Source organism: Monodon monoceros, unplaced genomic scaffold (genome assembly GCF_005190385.1).
Source record: "Monodon monoceros isolate NGI ecotype Baffin Bay Population unplaced genomic scaffold, NGI_Narwhal_1 Super_Scaffold_11, whole genome shotgun sequence".
NCBI classification, from domain to species: domain Eukaryota; kingdom Metazoa; phylum Chordata; class Mammalia; order Artiodactyla; family Monodontidae; genus Monodon; species Monodon monoceros.
Window position 1 is genome coordinate 22,898,322 of NW_021703767.1, and position 20,849 is coordinate 22,919,170.

The 20,849-nt window shown below is 34.3% G+C and overlaps 1 protein-coding gene across 3 annotated transcripts in view; it reads right to left on the reverse strand.

Moving 5' to 3' along the window:
* Nucleotides 1-20,849, reverse strand: part of NCAM2 (neural cell adhesion molecule 2) — a 491,601-nt gene that overhangs the window by 180,815 nt on the left and 289,937 nt on the right. For all 3 annotated transcript variants that reach the window (XM_029214785.1, XM_029214787.1, XM_029214786.1), the window contains one exon: nucleotides 14,797-14,934. In XM_029214785.1, coding sequence (XP_029070618.1) covers nucleotides 14,797-14,934 — 138 coding nt within the window. The remainder of the gene's footprint in view (nucleotides 1-14,796; nucleotides 14,935-20,849) is intronic.

Sequence of the window (20,849 nt, forward strand, 5' to 3'; positions counted from 1 at the left end):
TCCAAAGACGTTCATGCTGCAGGCATGGCATAATCAAACTGCTAAAAACTAAAGATATACAAACACAAAAGTGTGTTATTTATAGTACAACAATAATTCAAATAACTGTGGATTTTTTATCAGAAACAAATGGAGGCCAAAAGAAGGTGAAACGATATTTTTAAAGTGTCAAAAAAGACAGATCTGTCAAAATAAACTTCTGTGTTCAGCAAAGATATCTTTCACAAATGAAGGTAAAGACATTATAGTTCTCAGATAAAAGGATGAGTAATACAATGTCTGCCAGTAAACCTGATCTGAAACAATTGCTAAAGGGGCCTCTTCAGGCAAAAGAGAAATTCGTACAAAGAGAAATTCTATCAGAGGAAACATCAGACTTCAGGGATGAAGAAAGAGCAGGAGAAATGTTAAATATCTAGGTATATATAATAGACTATTCTCCCCTTGAGTTCTTCGAAATACAGTTAATGATTGAAATAAAAACGCTTAACATTGCCTACAAGGTTTTCAGTAAATTCGGATGTAATATAGAAGACTACTAAGACATAAAGAAGAGAGGAGTATAAGGATCTGTATGGTGCTACAATTTTTACAATCCAATTATAGTGGTAAAACATTAGCTCTAAGTTAAAGAGGCACATCATATTCACAATAGCAGGCACAATCACAAAAAACAGAAAAATGTATAGACAGAAACATAATAGATAAAATAAATTAGAACACTAAAAATATTCACAAAACCCAGGAGAAGGCAGAGAAGGGGAAATAGAAGGATAGAAAACAGAAAGAATAAACTGAAAACAAATCAAAACAAAAACTGCAGATCTAAGATAAATGTAAATGGTCTAATCTCATGAATTAAAAAGTATATACTATCAGAATGAATAAAGTAATTAACTCAACTGTATGTTCTCTATAAGGAAGCTATTTAAAATATAATAATATAGGTAGATTAAAAGTAAAAGAATGGACAAATATATATCGTTCAAACACCAATCCAAAGAAAGTTGGAGGAGCTATGTTAATATCAAACAAAGTAGATTTCAGAGCAAATAAAATTACATGATATAAAGGGGAATACTTCATAATGATAAAAGAGCCAATTTTCCAAAGGAAGTAAAATGCCAATCTTTACATGTGCATTCATCTCACAAAAAAGTATATGAAGCAAACACTGACAGAACGGAAACAAGAATTAGATGAATTCACAATCACTCTTTGTGACTTCCAATCTAAGAAACTAGAAGAAGAACAGCACAATAAATCCGTATCAAACAGAAGGAAAAAAGGATACTACAAATAAGAACAGATATCAGTAAAATAAAAAACAGAAAACAAAAAAGGGAGAATTCAAAGAAACCAATGAAGATTCTTTCAAAGATCAATACAATTAATAAACCTCTAGCAAGACTCACCAGGATAAAAGGAGAGATAACACAGATTGCTAATATCAGGAATTGAAGGTATTTCACTACAGATACAACATACAGTAAAAGAATTTTAAAAAATGAATAATACAGACAAGCCTATGTACACAAATTCAACAATGCTGAAGAAATGGGACGTTTCCTTGAAAATCACAAACTAGTGAAACTAACTCAAGATGAAATAGGTAACTCAAATAGTTCTTTAACTACTAAAAGAATGTAATATGTGGTTAAAATCCTTCTGAAAAAAAAATCTATAGAAGCAGATTGTTTATCCTCTGAACTTTATCAAAACGTTAAAGAAATAATACAATTTCTACACAATCTCTTTAAAAAAACATGAGGAGGGAATATTTCTTGACTCATTTTATGAGGCCAGCATTATAAGGATAACTTAACCAAAGATAGTACAGGAAAAGAAAACTACACAAACCAATATCACTCATTTAGGTAAGCACAAATGTATTCAATGAAACTTTAGAAAACAAAATTCTGCAATACACATACAAAAAAATACATCACCGTCAAGTGGGGTTTATTCTGTGAATTGTAAAACTGGCATGATACTGAAAAATCAATTAATATAATTCAACTTATTAACAGTTTAAAGAAGAAAAAATATTCAATAATGTGAATTGATGCTGAAAAAGCATTTGACAAAATTCAACATCCATTCAAGATAAAAACCCTTCACAAGCCATGAATGGAAAAGACTTCTTTATCCTGATAAAAGATATCTTGCCAAAAATTTCCAGCTAACAGGCAACATTCAGGTAAAAGAATGAATACTTTTCTAAAATTGGGAACAAGTAAGGAAGTCCTCACTCAACCCTCCTATTTAACATCATACTGGAAGGCAAATGCAGTCCTAAGTAAGAGATAAAAATAAAAAGCATACAATTGGAAAAGAATAAATAACTTTAATACAAGTTGCAGATGCACTATTGTTTTCATTGAAAATCCAAGAATCTACAAAAATATTCCTAGAACTAAAAAATGTATGCAGTACAGTCACAGAATATAAGAAAAATACACAAAAAAATCATATTTCAATATACATACTTGCAAGAAACAACTGAAACCAATTCTTTTTTAAAAAAACATATCAATAGTTTCAAAAATATAATGCTTAGATACTAATCAAACAAAACTCATGCATGGGATCTGAATGCTGAAAACTACAAAAAGTCAAATGAAGAAGCAAAAGAACAAAATACATTAATAAATGGAGAGACATACCTTGTTCATGCATTTGTAGAATCAACAAAAAAAGTATAAAATTTTCCAAAACTGATATTGACCCTATAGAATTCTAATGAAAATCTCAGCGGTATATTGTTTCGTAGACAGACATGTTCTAAAGTTTAAATGGAATGCAAAGAAACTAGATTTTGCAAAAGGTTTTTGTAGAAGAAGAGCAAAGTCATGCAAATCATACTACTTGATTTTAAGGTATATGTAAACTTATGGTAATTAGGGCAGTATGATAATGGTACAGGGATAGACACATAGATTAGTGGAATGGAAGAGTCCAGAAATAGATGCCTATAATCCAACTATGTTTTAAAAGTTTTATTTTACAAAGTGCAAAGGCAATTCAATGGAGACAGGATAGTCTTCTAACAATGGCTTTTCAACAATTGGATATCTATATGCAAATAGGTGAATTGAAGCACAGAACTCACTTCTTATATAAAAATGAGCCCCAATCATATATTAACACATATATGTGGAATCTAGAAAAACAGTACAGATGAACTAATTTTCAGGGCAGGAATACAGACACAGAGAACGGACATGTGGACACAGGGAGGGGGGAACGGGGGGATGAAGTGGGAGACTGGGATTGACATATATACGCTGCCAAGTGTACAACAGATAGCTACTGGGAACCTGCTACATAGCAGAGGGAGCTCAGTTCAGTGCTCTGTGGTGACCTAGATGGGTGGGATGGGTGGGGGAGAGAGGTGCCAGAGGGAGGGGATATATGCATACATATAGCTGATTCAGTTTGTTGCAAAGCAGAAACTAACACAACATTGTAAAGCAACTATACCCCAATTAAAAAATAATAATAATGTGTGAGACAAGAGTCCTGCTAAGTTTTCTACAAAGTGGCCCATTATATGCATGTGAGGAAGATAAGAAACTACCACTCTGGAAGACAAAAAAAGCCAAAAGGCTGATCTTAATTATTGAACTGCCCCGTATTGGTCTAAAGTTTTTTAGAGTGGATTGTGGAGGCAACATTTAGGGGGATTCTCAGCCTCACTGGCTGACTGTGCTTTATTAAAATCATTGAAGCATAAAAAAATGAACCCCAAATGGATCAAAGACTTAAATTTAAAACATAAAAGTATACAAAGTTTAGAAGAAACTTGAGAAAAAAGTCATTGTAAATTGGGGTTAGGTGTAGACGTCTTAGACATGATACCAAAAGAATGTTCCATAAAAGAAGATTAATAATTGGACTTCAAAATTAAATTTTTTCTTGCTTTCTGAATGACACTAAGAGAATGAAAAGATAAGCTACAGTGTAGGGAAAAAGAACCTACAAATCACAAATCTGAGCAAGGAATTGTATTCAAATATATAAAATAATCTAAGTTCAACAGTAAGAAAATGTGCAAAAGATGAACAGAAACATCACTAAAGAGGCTGTTTGGAAGGCAAAAATGAATTTATAGAATTTATAAAGGACTCTTGAACTATAACAGTGAAAAAATCCAATTAGAACATAGGAAGGATATGAAGAGACATTTCACTCAAGAGGATATACAAATGAGAAATAAGCACATGAAAAGATGCAGGAAACATGCAAAGAAGCAGGAAACATGAGACATGATGAGGGAGGAAAAAATAGTCAACCAAAACTGACCCAGAAATGACATAGATGATAGAATTAGACAAAAATGTCAAATTATTATAACTGCATTCCATATGTTCAAGAATCTACAGAAAAAATGATCATGTCAGAGACTTAGAAGGTAATTAAAAAATAAATTTGTACATATTAAAACTAGTGTCTGAAATCAAACGTACATGAGATAGGACTAACAGTAGATTAAACACTGCAGAAGAAAAGATTAATGAACTTGAACATATAGCAATAGAAACTATCCCAAAAGTAATACAGAAAGAAAAAAATAAAAACTAAAAAAAAACCCCAAAAACAAAAAACAGAACATCTGGGAACTATGGAATAAGTTCAAGTGGCCTCAAATATGTGAAATTGGAGCCTCACAGGAGTGTGGGACAAAAAAACAATATATGAAGAACTAATGACCAAAACATTTCCAAATTTGGTAAAAAGTATAACTCAAGTTTGTCAAGAAAACCCAAGTACAAGAATGAAGAAAATTACACCTAGGTATATTGTATCCAAATTGCTTAAAACAAGTTATAAAGAACATTCAAGAATCTGCAAGGACTAAGTGGGTGGTACACTTTATGTACAGAGCACAAAATAAGAATGAGAACAAACTTTTCATCTGAAATCACTCAGGTCAAAAATAATGGCTCAGAATTTTTAATTTACTGAAATTTAAAATATTGTTAATTTAGAATTCTATAGCCAGCAAACATTCATTTCAAATATGAAGGTGAAATAAACATTTTCTTAGACATTCAGTAGGTGAAGTTAATCATCCCCAGCAGACCTTCACTGTAAGAAATGCTAAAAGAAGTCATTCAGGCATTTGGGAACTGACACCAGTTGGAAATCTTGATACACGTAAATAAAGCACTGTGGAAATGGTAAATATGTAGATAGATGTAAAAGCCTTGTTTTATTTATTAATTAAACCATGTTAAGAGCTAAATGATGATTTAAAGCAGAAAACAACAACAGCAACAACAAGAAACATATAGTATGAAGATATGGTAGGAAGAATAATGCCCCCTCCTCTGCAAAGATGTCAGTGCCCTAAGCTTAGCCATCTATGAATACATTAAGTTACAGGGCAAAGGGACTTTGCAGATATAATTAAGATCCTAGACATTGAAATGGAAGAGTATCCTGTATTATTCAATCAATGAGCCCTAAAAAAAAGAGAACTCCAGCTGGAAGAGGAAGTCAGGAGATGCAGCAGAAGGGAAGTCAGAAATATTCCAGGTCTGAGAAGGCTTTAAGGCACTGTTTTTGGCACTGGAGGAAGAACCCAGGGGGAGGCCTCTGAAAGCTAAGCACAGCCCCTCCAGGTGATAGACAGCAAGGAAAGAGAACCTCCATCCCACAGTGGAAAGAGGGTGAATTTTGCTGACAACCTAAATGATATTTAGAAGAGCTTCTTCCCAAGAGCCTGCAGCAAGGAACACAATCCTTCCACCACCTTGATTTTATAAAAATTGCAAAACTAATTATAGTATTATTATATTTTTTAATACCCTGAGCAGATCCCAGCTGAGCCTACTTGGATTTCTGACTTACAGAAACTGGAAAATAATAAAGTTGCATTGCTTCAAGCAACTGAATCTGTAGTAATTTGTTACCAAGAAATTAAAAAACTAATGACTTGATATAAAAAAATCGAATGACAACAGCACAAGGGCTAGAAAAGGGTATTATTATTCAATATGTGAAATAGTATCATATCACTTGAAAAATGACTGTGAAAATCAACTGCTAAAATAACAGAACAATAAACTATAATTAATGAGCCAAAATAGAAAATTAATGATGGATTAAAAATACTCTGAAATCTAAATAAGGCAGAAATAGAAGAAAAAGGGAACAAAAAACAGATAAGAAAAATAGAAGAATAGCAAGACTTAAATCCAACTAAATCAATAAGATATTTAATATAAATTGTGTAAACATTCCAATACAAAGGCAGGGACTGTTAGAATTAATACAAAAAAAGAAATAGACCCAACTACATACTGTCCTTGAGAAACAATTAGGTTAAGGTTAAGATTAAAAGGAAGGAAAAATATATGCCATGGAAATGCTAATTAAAAGAAAGGTGGTTAGTTTTACTGATGTCAAAGTAGGTTTCAGAGCAAAGACTATTACCAAGGATAAACAGGATCACTTCTTATTAAAAAAGAAGTCAAGAGGATATAATTCTAAACTTCTATGCATATAACAGAGCTTCCAAACTCATGAAGCAGAAACTGCTATAATTACAAGGAAAAATAGACAAATCTATATACTTTCATTAGAGAGTAAACAGCCCCCTCTTAATAACTTATTGAGCAAGTAGACAAGAAGTTAAAAAAGGATAGAAAAGACTAGATCAACATTATCAATTGACCCTAACTACTGATGGTTACCAAAACTCCAACCAAGCCAGCAGATTACACTTTCCGTTCTACTGTACAGCAAATACATTTGAAAAGATCTAAATCCAAAAAGTGTCTTTTCGATAACATTAGAACCAAATTAGAAATTATGACAGAATAGTATTTGAAAAATCCCCATGTATAATATTTGGAAACTAAATAACACAATTCTAAATAACCTATAGGACAAATAATAAAAGGGAAATTACAAATGTTTTGAACTGAATGGCAAAGTGTACACAACATGTTGAAAGTTGTGGAAGGAAATTAAAGGTGTACATACAGCGGATTCTTGAGCATCAAATGTATTCATTAGAAGAGAAGAAAGGATTCAAATCAGTGCCTTGAGGTTTAAATTAAAAAAAAAAAACATAAAAAGAAGATCAAGTTAAATCACAGATAAGATAAAACAATAAAGATCAGACTGGAAATTGATAAAATATAAACAAGTAAGATTTAAAAAAAACTAAATCTGTTTCTTTGAGAGACCAATATAACTGATAAAACTCTGGCCATACTGATCAGAAAATAGGGAATAAAGGACAGTGAGAGTGTGGCCGACCAAAAGAGCAAGAGAACCATTCAAGACTTTTGTTTTTCAAAATGGGCTGCACTAAAGGGTAACTAAAGTTACTAAAGTTACTCTTGACTTTATTATTTATTTGCATCATATCCTATGATTTTTGTAAAAGTATAAGTATCCAGAGCATGTCTCTCCAAAGTAATTTAGACATTAATTGTACTGAAGGTCAATCATTTCCACAATGTCAGGTGGTAGGTTGGTAGTAACTTTTAGTTACTGTTTGATTCCATGGAATTTTAAAAATTTTCATTATTACAGTATCTCCTGGCCCTCTACAGATTTCTTGAAGTTTTGTTGTTGTTGTTGTTGTTACTGTTGTTCAGACAGTGTTGTTATTATTTTACATATGATAGGATTCACTTCTGTATTTATTGACCAAATGTTAGAGAAAAAATATAAAAGAACAATTCCTACATGACCAAGAGGTGCCATTCAGAAGATAGGTGAGTTCAGAGTATGGTTCTGATTCAAACAATGAGAAAATTCTGCCTTCTCTTTTAATTGGGGATTAAAAGTAATATGTTGTAAAATAAATACACACTTCTCTATAGGCTTTCAAATATGACATTGTCCCACTTTAAATGTACTCAGGAAATTCTGGGCAGAAGAGAAATAAAGATAGAAGAAAAGGTAAGAAGCTATATTAACTATTCACACCAATTAATTATTGGTGCAGAGGAGGAGACAAAGACGTGCCTAGATCTTTGTAGGTTATCTATCAATCTACCTAATTTTCTATTATCTGAAAATTCTAAAATAATGATTGAATAAGTATTAAGGAGAAAAAAATATATTTTTTCTTTCCTTGTATTCCCAGATTACTAATCTTTGAAATTAAGTGGGATAATTAGGAAGAAAAATGTTTTATCAAATTAGAAAATATTCTGGTTTTGATAAACGCTTACTTTTTGACCTTTCAGTGAATTATATATTATATAATATTGTTATAAATTACCAATCCTCTCATAACTTGCAGTCATTAAACTGACTTAAAATATCTCTCTGCATGTTTGAGTCAATTATCTTACTGATATACAAGAGGTTGGTTTACTGTCTTTTATGTTTGTATATATGTTTTACATTATATAACATTGCATAAAAGTTAAAGAGAAAATGTCTGACTTTTCATTTTTAATAAAAAGAAAAGTATCTTCTCCTAATTTTCTTAACTTTAAGAACTGGCTAGAAATAGGTAGGAATATAAAATACACTGCCTGAGGGAATAGAGGTATACATTCAGATACCTACTTGCAGAAATATCTCTGGCCATTGTCATCAACTGTTGATTTTAATGTTCGAAGGAAAACTAAAGACACAACTGCTTTAAAATTATACTTCTAGGTGTTTTTCATCTATTCTCAATTGTCCCTGCTTCCATTATCCCAAGTCTGAGCCAGCAGTTAGTGGATCATTCTTCACAAATTTACAAAAGGTTCAGAAAATAATGAATCATTATACTTTAAAAGAACATTTTACAAAAATAACACTCTAGGGCTTCCCTGGTGGCGCAGTGGTTGAGAGTCCGCCTGCCGATGCAGGGGACGCGGGTTCATGTCCTGGTCCGGGAGGATCCCACATGCCGCGGAGCGGCTGGGCCCATAAGCCATGGCCACTGAGCCTGTGCGTCTGGAGCCTGTGCTCAGCAACAGGAGGGGCCACAGCAGTGAAAGGCCCGCGTACCGCAAAAACAAAACAAAACAAAACAAAACAAACACACTCTATTGGCTGTATTTTTTAATTTAAAAGTTATTTCCAGGTCTTTTCATCATTTTTTGAGTAGTTTGGGAGAGCATTTTATTTAACTAAGGGCTAGGAATCTGATGGAGAATGGGCATGGGTTAAAGCAAGAGAAGTAATTTTGATCTTCTTTTTAAAAATTTACCCATGATTTGTGTATAAGTGTGTGTGTGTGTGTGTGTGTGTGTGTAGTCAATTATCTAGTAAAAAGAGTTCAGAAATGTATAGAAAAGATGGCCAGCAAATTCAGCAAGTTAATAAAAATGTAATAAGGTATAATAATAAAATCAAGGTAGCCACTGGGAAGTTAATGAAAAGAAAGGTTTTAGGCATTTGGAAAACTTACCTAAGATCCAGTAAAGAGCAGGTATGAACACATATAAATATGTTGAAAAATATTGGGAAAATACCAGTAGTATATCAATGTTTGGTAGATGAGTGAAGTCAGTGATTAAAACAGAATACTGAAGTCATGGGGCAAGACTTCTCTCAAATTATCAACCAGACCTACCTGTAAATTAACCCACATTTTCACCCATTTTTGATTCATTTCCTCCAGGCTCAGCATAAAATATATCCTCTTTATGTTCAAGGTATATCTTCCTTACAAACGTCCTAACACTCCAGTCACTTCCTCTGGTCCTCATTAAACGTTTTTCTGTTTGTTTGTTTGTTTGTTTTGCGGTACGTGGGCCTCTCACTGCTGTGGCCTCTCCCGTTGCGGAGCACAGGCTCCAGATGCGCAGGCTCAGCGGCCATGGCTCACGGGCCCAGCCACTCCGCGGCATGTGGGATCTTCCCGGACCGGGGCACGAACCCATGTCCCCTGCATCGGCAGGTGGACTCTCTACCGCTGCGCCACCAGGGAAGCCCCTCATTCAACTTTTTAATGTTTCCCATTTAATAGCTGGTTCCAACAAGCTGAGGTAATAGGTGCTGTACCTTCAATACTTTTCTTATTCAGTTAATGTACATGCACATTTATTCTTTAAGTCATTGCAGTCTGAATGTCACCCATCCATGCAAATGGTATTGTTCACCATACTGTCTCTTGTAAACTCATAATTGCCAAATTCACCAGATATATTTCAGTTCACTACTTATTGATCACTTCTGCTTGCATTTACTACTTTGGAAGCCTAGAACCCACATTAGAAGTATTGAAATTAAGCCTTTATTGCTCTTGCCTCTGTGACACACTTGTAAACACAACGGCTTTGTTTCAAACACTATCTGATTATATACCTTCCTCTTCATTTCTTTGTCTTTCAGCACAGACCCTACTTGTCTCTGACTTGAACTCATTTCTTCTCCCTGCCTCCATCCTTCTCTCTCTCGGGTACCCTGCTCCTAAATGGCAGCTCATCTTTGTCTCTTAGAAGAAAGTCCATAGCCCCGCATTATCTGGCCCCTCCTGCTTTGCAGCTACATCTCCACCTAATCCCCAAACCAACTGGCTAACATCACCATCACTCCCTCCCTAAAACTTTCATATTCCTGTAACAGTTAAGGTATTAGATCTTTTCTCACATCCTACACTCTCTTTGCTTTTGCAGATGCTATTTTATCTGTCTACAATACATTTCCCCTCTTTGTTCTACAAAATAATAGTTTTTCATCAATAGATTTATCCCAAATACCAAGTCTCTTCTTGTGCTACATTAGGTTCCCCTTCTTATTATAAAACAAGCTGTAAATATCTATAAAAAATGCTCTTACTATATACTTTTGTATTCAGCAGCACCATAAACAATCAGGGACTTTAGGAAAGTTGATTATTTTAAGTTTTTGAGATAAAACTGTAAGTGCCTTGAGGGATACAATGCTCTATTAGATCTGTTAGTATTCTGAGCCTAACAAAGTATGAAAAATATAGCCAGCGCTTCTCATTTACCTGCTGAATAAATATATAAGTGCAATACAAAATAACATCAAAACTATAGTCAAAAATATTCATTCAGTTGAATTCCCAATATATTGATAAGGTAATTAAAAAATTTGTAAGAAATTATCACCGTCAGGGGAAAGTGGGATTATAAGATGTCTGAGGCACACTCAGGGAAGTAATTTCAAACGTATTCCTAGGTCAGACAGCATTTAAATTCCTTAAGTAAGAAAAAGCCACTGGCACTGAATTTGTCTGCTTTTCTGTGATAACAAATAACTCTAAACTCTCAGGGCTTAAAAATGTGTTTTACTTCTTATTTATGTTATGTGTTTGCACCTGCAGATCAGCTGTGACTCTGCTCCACGTGTCTTCTCCATGATGCCCAAGGTAAAGGAGAAGTCTCTGTTAGGGTCATGCTAGTTTCATGGCAGAAGGAAAGTACAAGAGAAGTAATATGTGATTCTTCTTGAAGCTTAATTTCAGCCATAGTGTATATCATGCTTGCTTATATGCCAATGGCCAGAGCAAGTCATATCATCAATTGGGTGGAGTTGCATAATCCTTCCACTGGAAGCACCACACCTCACATGGCAATGAGCGGTGATGTATAACCTCTTAAAGGGAGGGGGAATAAAGATTTATGAAAAACTATACGCAGGCATTGAGAAATATTGTAATAAATTCATAGAGGGAGTTAAGGGAAAAAAAAGATCCTTAATATTTGGTATGGCTGGTACTATAAACTAGCAAGGATACCTTTTAACTAATTGTTGAAAAAATAGACTATGCATTGGAAGAAAGGAAATGTGAGGGAAAAGTTGCAAAGAGCAAACAATGGAAAAAAGAAGAGCTTCTTCCAGAGCCAGGACTTGGCAAGAAAGCAGTGAATGTGAAGAAACAGTTGACTGGAGTATTTGGTTGGGACTTCAATATACTTAGAGATGAAAGGAGTTGAAAAAGGTCCATGATAAAGTCCAAATTAGCAAGAATAAAGATTAGTAGCAAATAAGAGAGAGGTATGCGTTATAAACTGGGGAGAAAAGCATGTAATAAGTCAAATATTGTAACTGAAGAAAAATAAGATAATGTGGATAAAGTTGGTGCTTTTATTTTATTATTAATTTTTGCAACCTCAAAGTTTTCATTGAACGTCTGCAAGAGGTTTTGTAGGAGGTAAATAATAAAGGATACTTTTACAGAGGGCTCAAGATTTAAAAGGAGTAGGTAAGCAGGGCAAGAGTCAATAAGACTGGAGAGAATGATTTTTCTGACTGAAGTAAAGGCAAAATGTGAGAGAAAAGCACAGCTGTCTAGTGGCATTAGTCAATGCATTCCCTTGACAGGGTCCAACTGCATCATCCAGAAAGGGGAAGAAATCGATGGTTGATTTTGTGAACACTGTTACTTTGAAGAAATTCGTTCCAGGAATTCTAAGATATGGGAGTTTGTGACCATAACAGGGAAATGTGACTAATAAGAAGAAGTGGAGATAAAGCAGTGTTCTAGTAAAGAAGGTCAGATTAGGACATATAATTGATTCTGTTAGAGGAAAAGTGGGAGTGGAAGGAGGATGGTTTGTTTTGGAGGCCAGTGTGATGCAGTCACAGCAGGATATTACATACATGATTGATGTGAGTTGCACAAAGAACACATTCCAGTGTTTATCTCCTTATGAACCCCAAAATAATAAGTATAGACATAGAAATAAATATTCCAGATTGAATGCAGATCATGATAGACTTGAAGATTCAAACTTTGTTAATTGAACCCACTCATACCCAAATAATCCTTCAAGAAAAATGTAATCACATTTAAACACTCACAGATAATCTAGTGTGGAGATAGATTAGAACATGTTATAACTATATTAAAGTAGAAATTACAATAGCAGAATGGATAATAAAGGCTTAATATGCTACACCTGCCAGATGACGTTTCCTTTTTCACATCAGACTCAAATTAATGTTTTAGTGTAAAAATATATGCATAATTTTACATATACATACATATATAACATACAGCATAGTACATATTTATATACTGCTTCCTATAAACTTAGTCCTTTTGTAAAAACTTTATATTATTAACTAATATTATAACCCACATTTTCATAAGAGCATACTGAGCACAAGGTCTTGCCTGTGACAAAATACACGTATATTTCCTACCTTAGATTCTTTCGGAAACAAAGGACAGTAGATGGTTAAGTCAATACTGAAGAAACTAAATAGCCACTGTAAGCTACCTTTGTTTATTGTACATAATAAAGAGGGAAAGATATTAGAAATACTTATAGATATAAAAATAGATACATAGATACAGTTACAAACATAGTACTCATCTCCATATTTAAACCTATTCTTCATGCACTGAAATCTTCCTCTTGGGTTGAAGGCCAAAACTTCCATCGACGATAGCACTCGATAAATACCAGATTCTGCACACCAAAAAAGGGCTCTCAAAGTCTTCTCTCAGAAGGCCTGGCACTTTGGACTCACCCATGAGCATGTGCAGTTTCTACCCACCTGCCTAATAACCATCTGGTCTATTCCACTGTTATCCATACATCTCAATTAATTATAGACTTAGAGAAGGAGAGAAAAAATTCTCAGTGATTTAATATTCTCTTTACCTTTCAGCATGAATTTTGTGGTTAAAATACCTTCACTCCAGGAAAGGAAAAAACAAATAACTCTTTTAGATCTATATGCTATTCCTGGTGTTGATCTCCAGTCTCTTCAAGAAACTGGAGAGATAGGTCATGGTGGGAGGTGCATAGGATATGGAAGAAGATACTGATTTATGTTTCCCCTTCCCAGCCTTAAGTGATAGAAAACTCATTGCTAACTCTTTAAATTCATATTTTGTCTATTCCAGAAAGAACAAATTACATTCTGCTTCTAGAACCCTGTGATTATGGTTATTTCTAATTTATTTTAAAACAGAAGAAAAAAGTCAAAGTGCATTTGTGTGGTGTTACTACTAGTATTTCCACATGGCTGAAGCACGGGCTACCTATGAGCGGATGGTTAGAGAAGGTAGCTGATGATCATAAAAAACTTCCCATACCATGAAGAGTGGTTTTTATTTTGTCTTGAAGGTAATGGGAAACACTGACAATTTTAAGTGTTGAAAGGTTGATAGGACAGAAAGTTGGAATTGTGAAATTGAGAGTAGAGAAAACAAACAACTTACAGCCACACAAGAAAAATACAAAAGAATTGGAAAGGGCATCACTCATGGAAAGCATGGTAGGGAAAATAGAGTATATTTGATAGATGTTAAAGAAATACAGTGCACATCTTGGTGACACATTGGACTACCAAAATGGAGATAACTAGGATAACATTAATCTATCTTCTGCCTCACAGAATGTCATGTTAACCCAGGCATGCAACAGAGTAAAGAAGCCAAATTTGGAGGAAGAGATGTAATCTTGATGTCATAAACTTAGCTACTAATATTAATAATAATTAATATTTCAAAGGGTAACTATGTATTCAATTATTTAATTTGGTAAAACTTGCAAATACTGTTAATTAGTTGAAGCAAGTAATTAATGTAATTTAAAAGTAAAATCTAGTATCATACTTTACTGTATTTCATTTGACATACTTTCAACAACTACAAAGCCAGAAAAAGGCAACTACTCCCTTATAGGCTCTTTGTAAAGGAGGATGACAATGTTAAATAAGTCCTCCTGCCCTTGAGGCTGTAATACAATGTAACAGATGCTACCCTAGAGCTGAGGAGATTTCCTCTAGGTATAGAAGAGGTTCATTAGGGAAGTCTTGAGTGCTGAGTTTACATGGTTGCCCTTTTAATAAACATATTGCTAAATGCAACACAAAGATACATACTAATTATTATCTGCTTACCATTAACAATAACGATGATATCACGGAAGTCAATTTCTCCCCTAGCCTCCACTCTTCCTTCACACCTGTATATACCTTCATCACTTTTATTGATGTTGAGAATCTGCAAATTATTGTTGGCTAAGATAGCAAACCGATCTGTAAGGTAAGCAAAGGGGAGGAAATGATATCAGTAATTGAAGGTAGAGTCCAACATGCTTTAAATTGCTAAGTGTTAAAATATGGAACTTGTCTGACACTATCAAACTTTTCATCAACAAACAAATTCAAATTTGAAAGTAAAATATAATTTCATGACTTCAACTTTTCCACTCTACACTGCCTGGTTACACATTTTTTTTTTCAAAAATACATTCAAGGCCTTCCCTGGTGGCGCAGTGGTTGAGAGTCCGCCTGCTGATGCAGGGGACGCGGGTTCGCGCCCCGGGCTGGGAGGATCCCACATGCCGCGGAGCGACTAGGCCCGTGAGCCATGGCCGCTGAGCCTATGCGTCCGGAGCCTGTGCTCCACAACGGGAGAGGCCACAACAGTGAGAGGCCCGCGTACCGCAAAAAAAAAAAAAAAAAAAATACATTCAAGACTCTATTTCCACATAAAATGGTTAGGCTATTATTTCCCCCTTGGTACTTTGAATGCAGAAATAATACACAAAAGAACAAAGCCGAGAGATCAGATATAGCAGACACAAAGACGTTTTGACTGTAAATATGTAGCAACTTGGGTAAGGAAAAGGGTTAGAAAATTGATTGAATATCCTTCCTCACACAATAATTAAACTAATAATTGCACATACCCTGAGAAGGCAGCTAAAATATATAATAATATTCAAGTCATGTAGAGGGCATATGAAATGGTCATAACTCAGATTTATTTGAAAGATTTTTTTTCTAAATGCAAGATAATCCATTTTAGGAAGGAACAAATTAGACTTCATTAATTTTACATTGATTCCATTTTATGTGTGAGTATATGCACATGCATAAATACAAAACTAAGCTGTTATAGGGCATGCATTAGCTGATTATAGGGCATGCATTAGCCATAACCTGGCTAGCCTAAGTAGCATCTCAGCCTGACAGTATTTTCCATAATGCCTGGCTCAGTTTTTAATCATCACAATTTTGTTGCAGTCTTTGCAGTCTTAACACCTTTCCCCTTCCTATCAAGTAAAGAATGTTCTCATATCCAGTTCTGTTTTGAAACATGTTAAAAATGTAATATCCTAAATTTCACTAATCAATTCATCCATAGATATCATCGAACATCATCTGTTTGCTAGGTACTGTATTTGGATACATTGATGAATAAGAGAAAACATCCTTGACCCCTTTGGGACTTTTGGTAAGGTAGAAATGTCATTAATTTAAGGTACCCACCTCTGGATATCTACTGTTAAAGCTACTTTTGGGGACTGTTCCAGTATTTATTGCTCTTTCCCTATCTGCTGGCTTAATAGAGGTATTAGGGCAAACACAGAAGCCACATGAGAAAATGGTCCAGCCTCCCTCAACCTGGATCACTGAAAGGATGGAAGGGTAGAATCCTGCCTCTCCCCCTGCTGCCAATTGGACTTTGCATGAGTGAGAAATAAATTGCTATGACATTAAGCCATTCGTATTTGGGGTTCATTTTTCACAGCAATTCCTTAAGTCAAAGTAGAAGTTTGGGTTTTAAATACAAATAAGGAAGTTATCAGACTATAGAAGGTCATTAAAATAGGTGAGCATGTGGTTATTGATTGCCTAAGAGACAGTTAATAAGGAATGGAAATGTGTAGATTCTGAGGCTACCTCAGAAAGAAAATACCAGTTACAAGGCTACAGATACATAATTTTCAGCCCAGGAAGTATAAACTTTCCCAAAATATTTATTTCACCTTTTGAGTGACGCTAAGAAGAGATACAAAAATGTTTATGCAGATGCTTTCCCCTGGTAAATTTTCTCACCAAAGAAGAGACTGGAGAGAAAGAAAGGCAATCTGCAAGAAATATAACTTATAATAAGTCCCGGAATAACTCAGAACTCTTAAAAATGCATGATATTTCAAAGTAAATGTAAAAAAACTATTCAAGTGTGTTGCTGGAAATTAGAATGAGCAGCAATTACAGTTGACCCTTGAACAACACAGGTTTGAACTGTGCAGATCCACTTACATAGGAATCTTTTTCAATAGTAAATACAGTACTACACAATCCGAAGTTGACTGAATCTGAGGATGCAGAACTGAACCACAGATATGAAGGAACCTCGGATAAGGAGGACCAACTATAAATTATACTTGAATTTTTGACTGCATGTCGAGTTGGTACCCTAACCCCTGTGCTGTTCATGGGTCAACTGGATGAATTAAAAAGTTCAAATTTAGAGAGGGATGCAACGAGTCATAACTAAATCATTGTAATATTATATTTTCTAACTCACTAAAATATGTAACATCCTTAACTAAAAATTCTAAGTATATGTATAAAGTCCATGGAATGTTGTTAGCAAACTCTCAAACCAAAGAACATTATTAATATGTATTTACAAAAAGCATTTGAAGAAAGCACTGCTTCAATCAATCACACATAACTATGGATATTGGAACTATTTAACTATTAGAGATGATCTATTTATCTCAGTTTTACAGACATCCACATTTTCATTATTGCAGTAAGAAAATAAATGAAATCAAATAATACACAATAAGGTGTCTGCTTTATGTTTCTTTAAGCGTTATGTTTCTTTAAGCAGGTTATTTTTTAAAAGTCCCCTTTTCTTCTCATTCCACAGCCACTGAATGGTTTGCTTCATCTACTCCTATGCCTTCAACCTTTATTTTGATGATTCACAATTTTTCTTCAGATCAGATGATTCCTGTGATTCCAAAATTGTGCAAGAGTCAACCAGATGTACAAACTTAGAAGGGTTGTAAATACTTCAATCTCAGCATGTTTAAAATTTGGCTCACTAGCTCCACCTGAAATTTCTCATACGGTACTCTCCAGTTCTGTCTTCACAGGTCTTTACATTGAGCTAGTTGCCCAAGGCAAATTCCTTGAGTCATCTTTGACTTCTCCATCTCTCTTAGTGTGCATGTCAAATCAAACCCATATCCTATCACTTCTCCCTTTATCATTTCTTAGTCTAGAATCTACTTTTCCCTCAGCAATTATTTCATTTGGATTTGAACTGTTCTCATTGCCTGGAGCTTGGCCTTGACTCTCATCCAATTCATTCTCCTCACTGAAGCACTGATATCCTTCTCAATACATATTAGGTCATGTCACTGCCTTAATTAAAACCCTTTAGTGATGTCACCTTTGGATAGATTCTAAACTTCTCAATAGAGACGTCAAGGCCATATTGACTTGGCTCAACCTTCTTTTCCAGTTTCCTTTCTTATTAGTCTTTATTTACAAATCCTAGTTATTGTAAGTGTTCTAGTTGTGCTTATTCATAAATTCTAGTTATAATGAACTTAATTCAGTTTCTGAAACGTGCCACTCATGCTTTCACCTCTGGGCCATTGCATATGGTGTCCTCTCCTCTTGAAAAGTCCCCACCATTCTCTAGCTGGCTAATCCCTTTTCATCTTTAAGGGTTGCTTTTCTCTCTCAGCAGGCACCTTGAACACTCTCCTCTGCCCTAACTAGTTCAGGTGCTCTTTCTTTATCATCTTCTATCACTGCACTTTCCTTATCGTATACCTCAATATACCTTGTTTTCATTGATTGATTTTTTCCACTAGATTATTAATATGTTGAGGGTAGTGGACTCGTTCATGGTTTTAACCATGAAGCGCCACCTTCTAGTACACTAGATGAAATATACTAAGTGTTCAATAACTGTTGAATGACTTTTTATACTGGAAGTAGATTTCATACAAATGTTATTGAACAAGATGATTTTACCCATAGTTTTTGGTGCCAAAAGGGTACTTCATTAGAAAATGCTCAAAACATTTAGGAAGTTTCAGAGATAACTTTCAAAATGGCTGAGGTAGAATGGCAACTGCAATAGCATATCCTTCCATCAGGGTTGAGACTAAAAGTCAGGATATTCAACTTTTATAACAAAATGTCACCTTTACTCCCTAAATACTTGGATTCTTTAGCATATGGATTTCCTTTCAACAAACAACATGGTAAACCTCCACTTTGAGTAGTCTGTGGGAACATTAATTCTGCATATTTGTCACACAGCTGCTACCAAAAGCATGGTTAATAAGATGGACATTTTCAAACCTTCATTGTTTCATATGGAGACTTTAAACTTTATTCCTATGCCACACTAAGGCTTCAGAAAGTTATCTGTACACACTGCATTATTCTAAATCCCCATATATGTTCCTTTCATGGTTGTAAACCTAATCTTATTTCATTAGTTTTAATAAAAGGATCACATAAAGTATAAAAATCTGAAGAATATTACTTCTTATAAATCTGTTATGAATGTAAAAAGTGTTTGATAATGAAGTATGTGGCAAGTTTCTCAAATATTAAAAGGTTAGAAAAGTTTGTTCATCTTCACAATTCCCCTACATCCTTTACATCCCAAAGTCAGAACAAATTTTACGTCCTTTTAAAAAAATTCTATTTTGCCTTCCTGCAACTCAGCGTTGTTTCTATGTTTAACTGATTCCCAAGAATTAAAAGCTCAATGAGAAGGAACAAGAAAAATAAATGTTATTTATTGAGAATCTGATATAGAGTCAAATATTTTATTCATTCAGTTAACAAATATTTATGAGCCTATCTTACCTAAAACTCAAACCGTTGTTCAAAATGCATATAGTAATTTACTGTTTATGGATGAAGAATCCGAATTAGGTACAGAGCAGTTAGAAAAGTTGTTTGAAGCTTTAGGGACAAGGAAAGAGTAGAGCCGTAATAGAATTCCAACTTCACAGCATTTCATCCTTGGATACTGGGAAAAATGTGTAAGCTGTAGCATAGAAGCATCACTCCTCCATCAGCACTGTACTTGACCATCCATCTTTGCTTTGAGGATTTAACTGTCTTTTTTCAGACAATTAATCATTAGATTTTATCCCCAAATAAATTACAAAAAGTAGATATTATAGGGCAACCTCCAGTGTCCATGGATGCCAATGAATGAACTGTCTTTAGGCTTGAATTCCATCTGGCTACTTAACTGGGGGGATCATCTGCTCAGGGAAGATGGAGATGCTGATTGATGCCCTGGGCCCATTCAGTCAAGACCTTGCCAGTGCCTGTTGCACACACTCTCTGCCCAGAGGCCTACAGTCAGCATCGATTTAACTGTCTTTTAAAAAATAAAACTCATTTCAAAACCATCTTGTAATTATGGTTTACAGTAAACCAGATGTACACTTGAAGCCTAAGATGTAGGTAATCTGAAAATGTTTAGACATTGTCATTTAACTGCTATGAAAGAATTGACTTTTCTTTATTATTGAGGGGAAGAAAGCATAAAATATACTGTACAATTTACTCATGAAATTTATTAGTAAAACCTAAAGCAGTTTTCTGAAAATAAAGTAAGAGGAAATAAAGTATTATATCTCATTAACTTACTATAATAGAAAAATGAGTTTTAGTAAATAACTGACAAGCAGTGAAAATGCCAAGTCCAGAAAAATTCTCTCGAAATTAAAAAAAAAATTACTATCATCATCATACTTTCTCTGTACATATTCAAAAACAGAAACCCTCTGCCTTCTCTCCTTTATGTTGTAGAAGTTTCATCTCTTAGAAACACAAAACAAAATCATCCAAGATAGAAAGTATTTTAAAAGATTCAATTATTTTGTACCTCTCTGCAATGTAAGTGCAATGAAAAATATTCTAAATCGAAAATGCTCCCAATTCACAATGATAAAGTAGCATAATGTAAGCAAATCATGCATCAATTTCAGATGTCATTTTATTCTGGAATTTCAGCTCAGTCTGAATCAAAATCATGAAGACAATTGAAATGAATGTACTCTTCTTTCTATTATCCATATTCATCTTATCATAATATTTAGAATATGTAGGTATCTTTGAAAGAACAGTGACAGAAAAATAAATAGGATTCATATAGATAT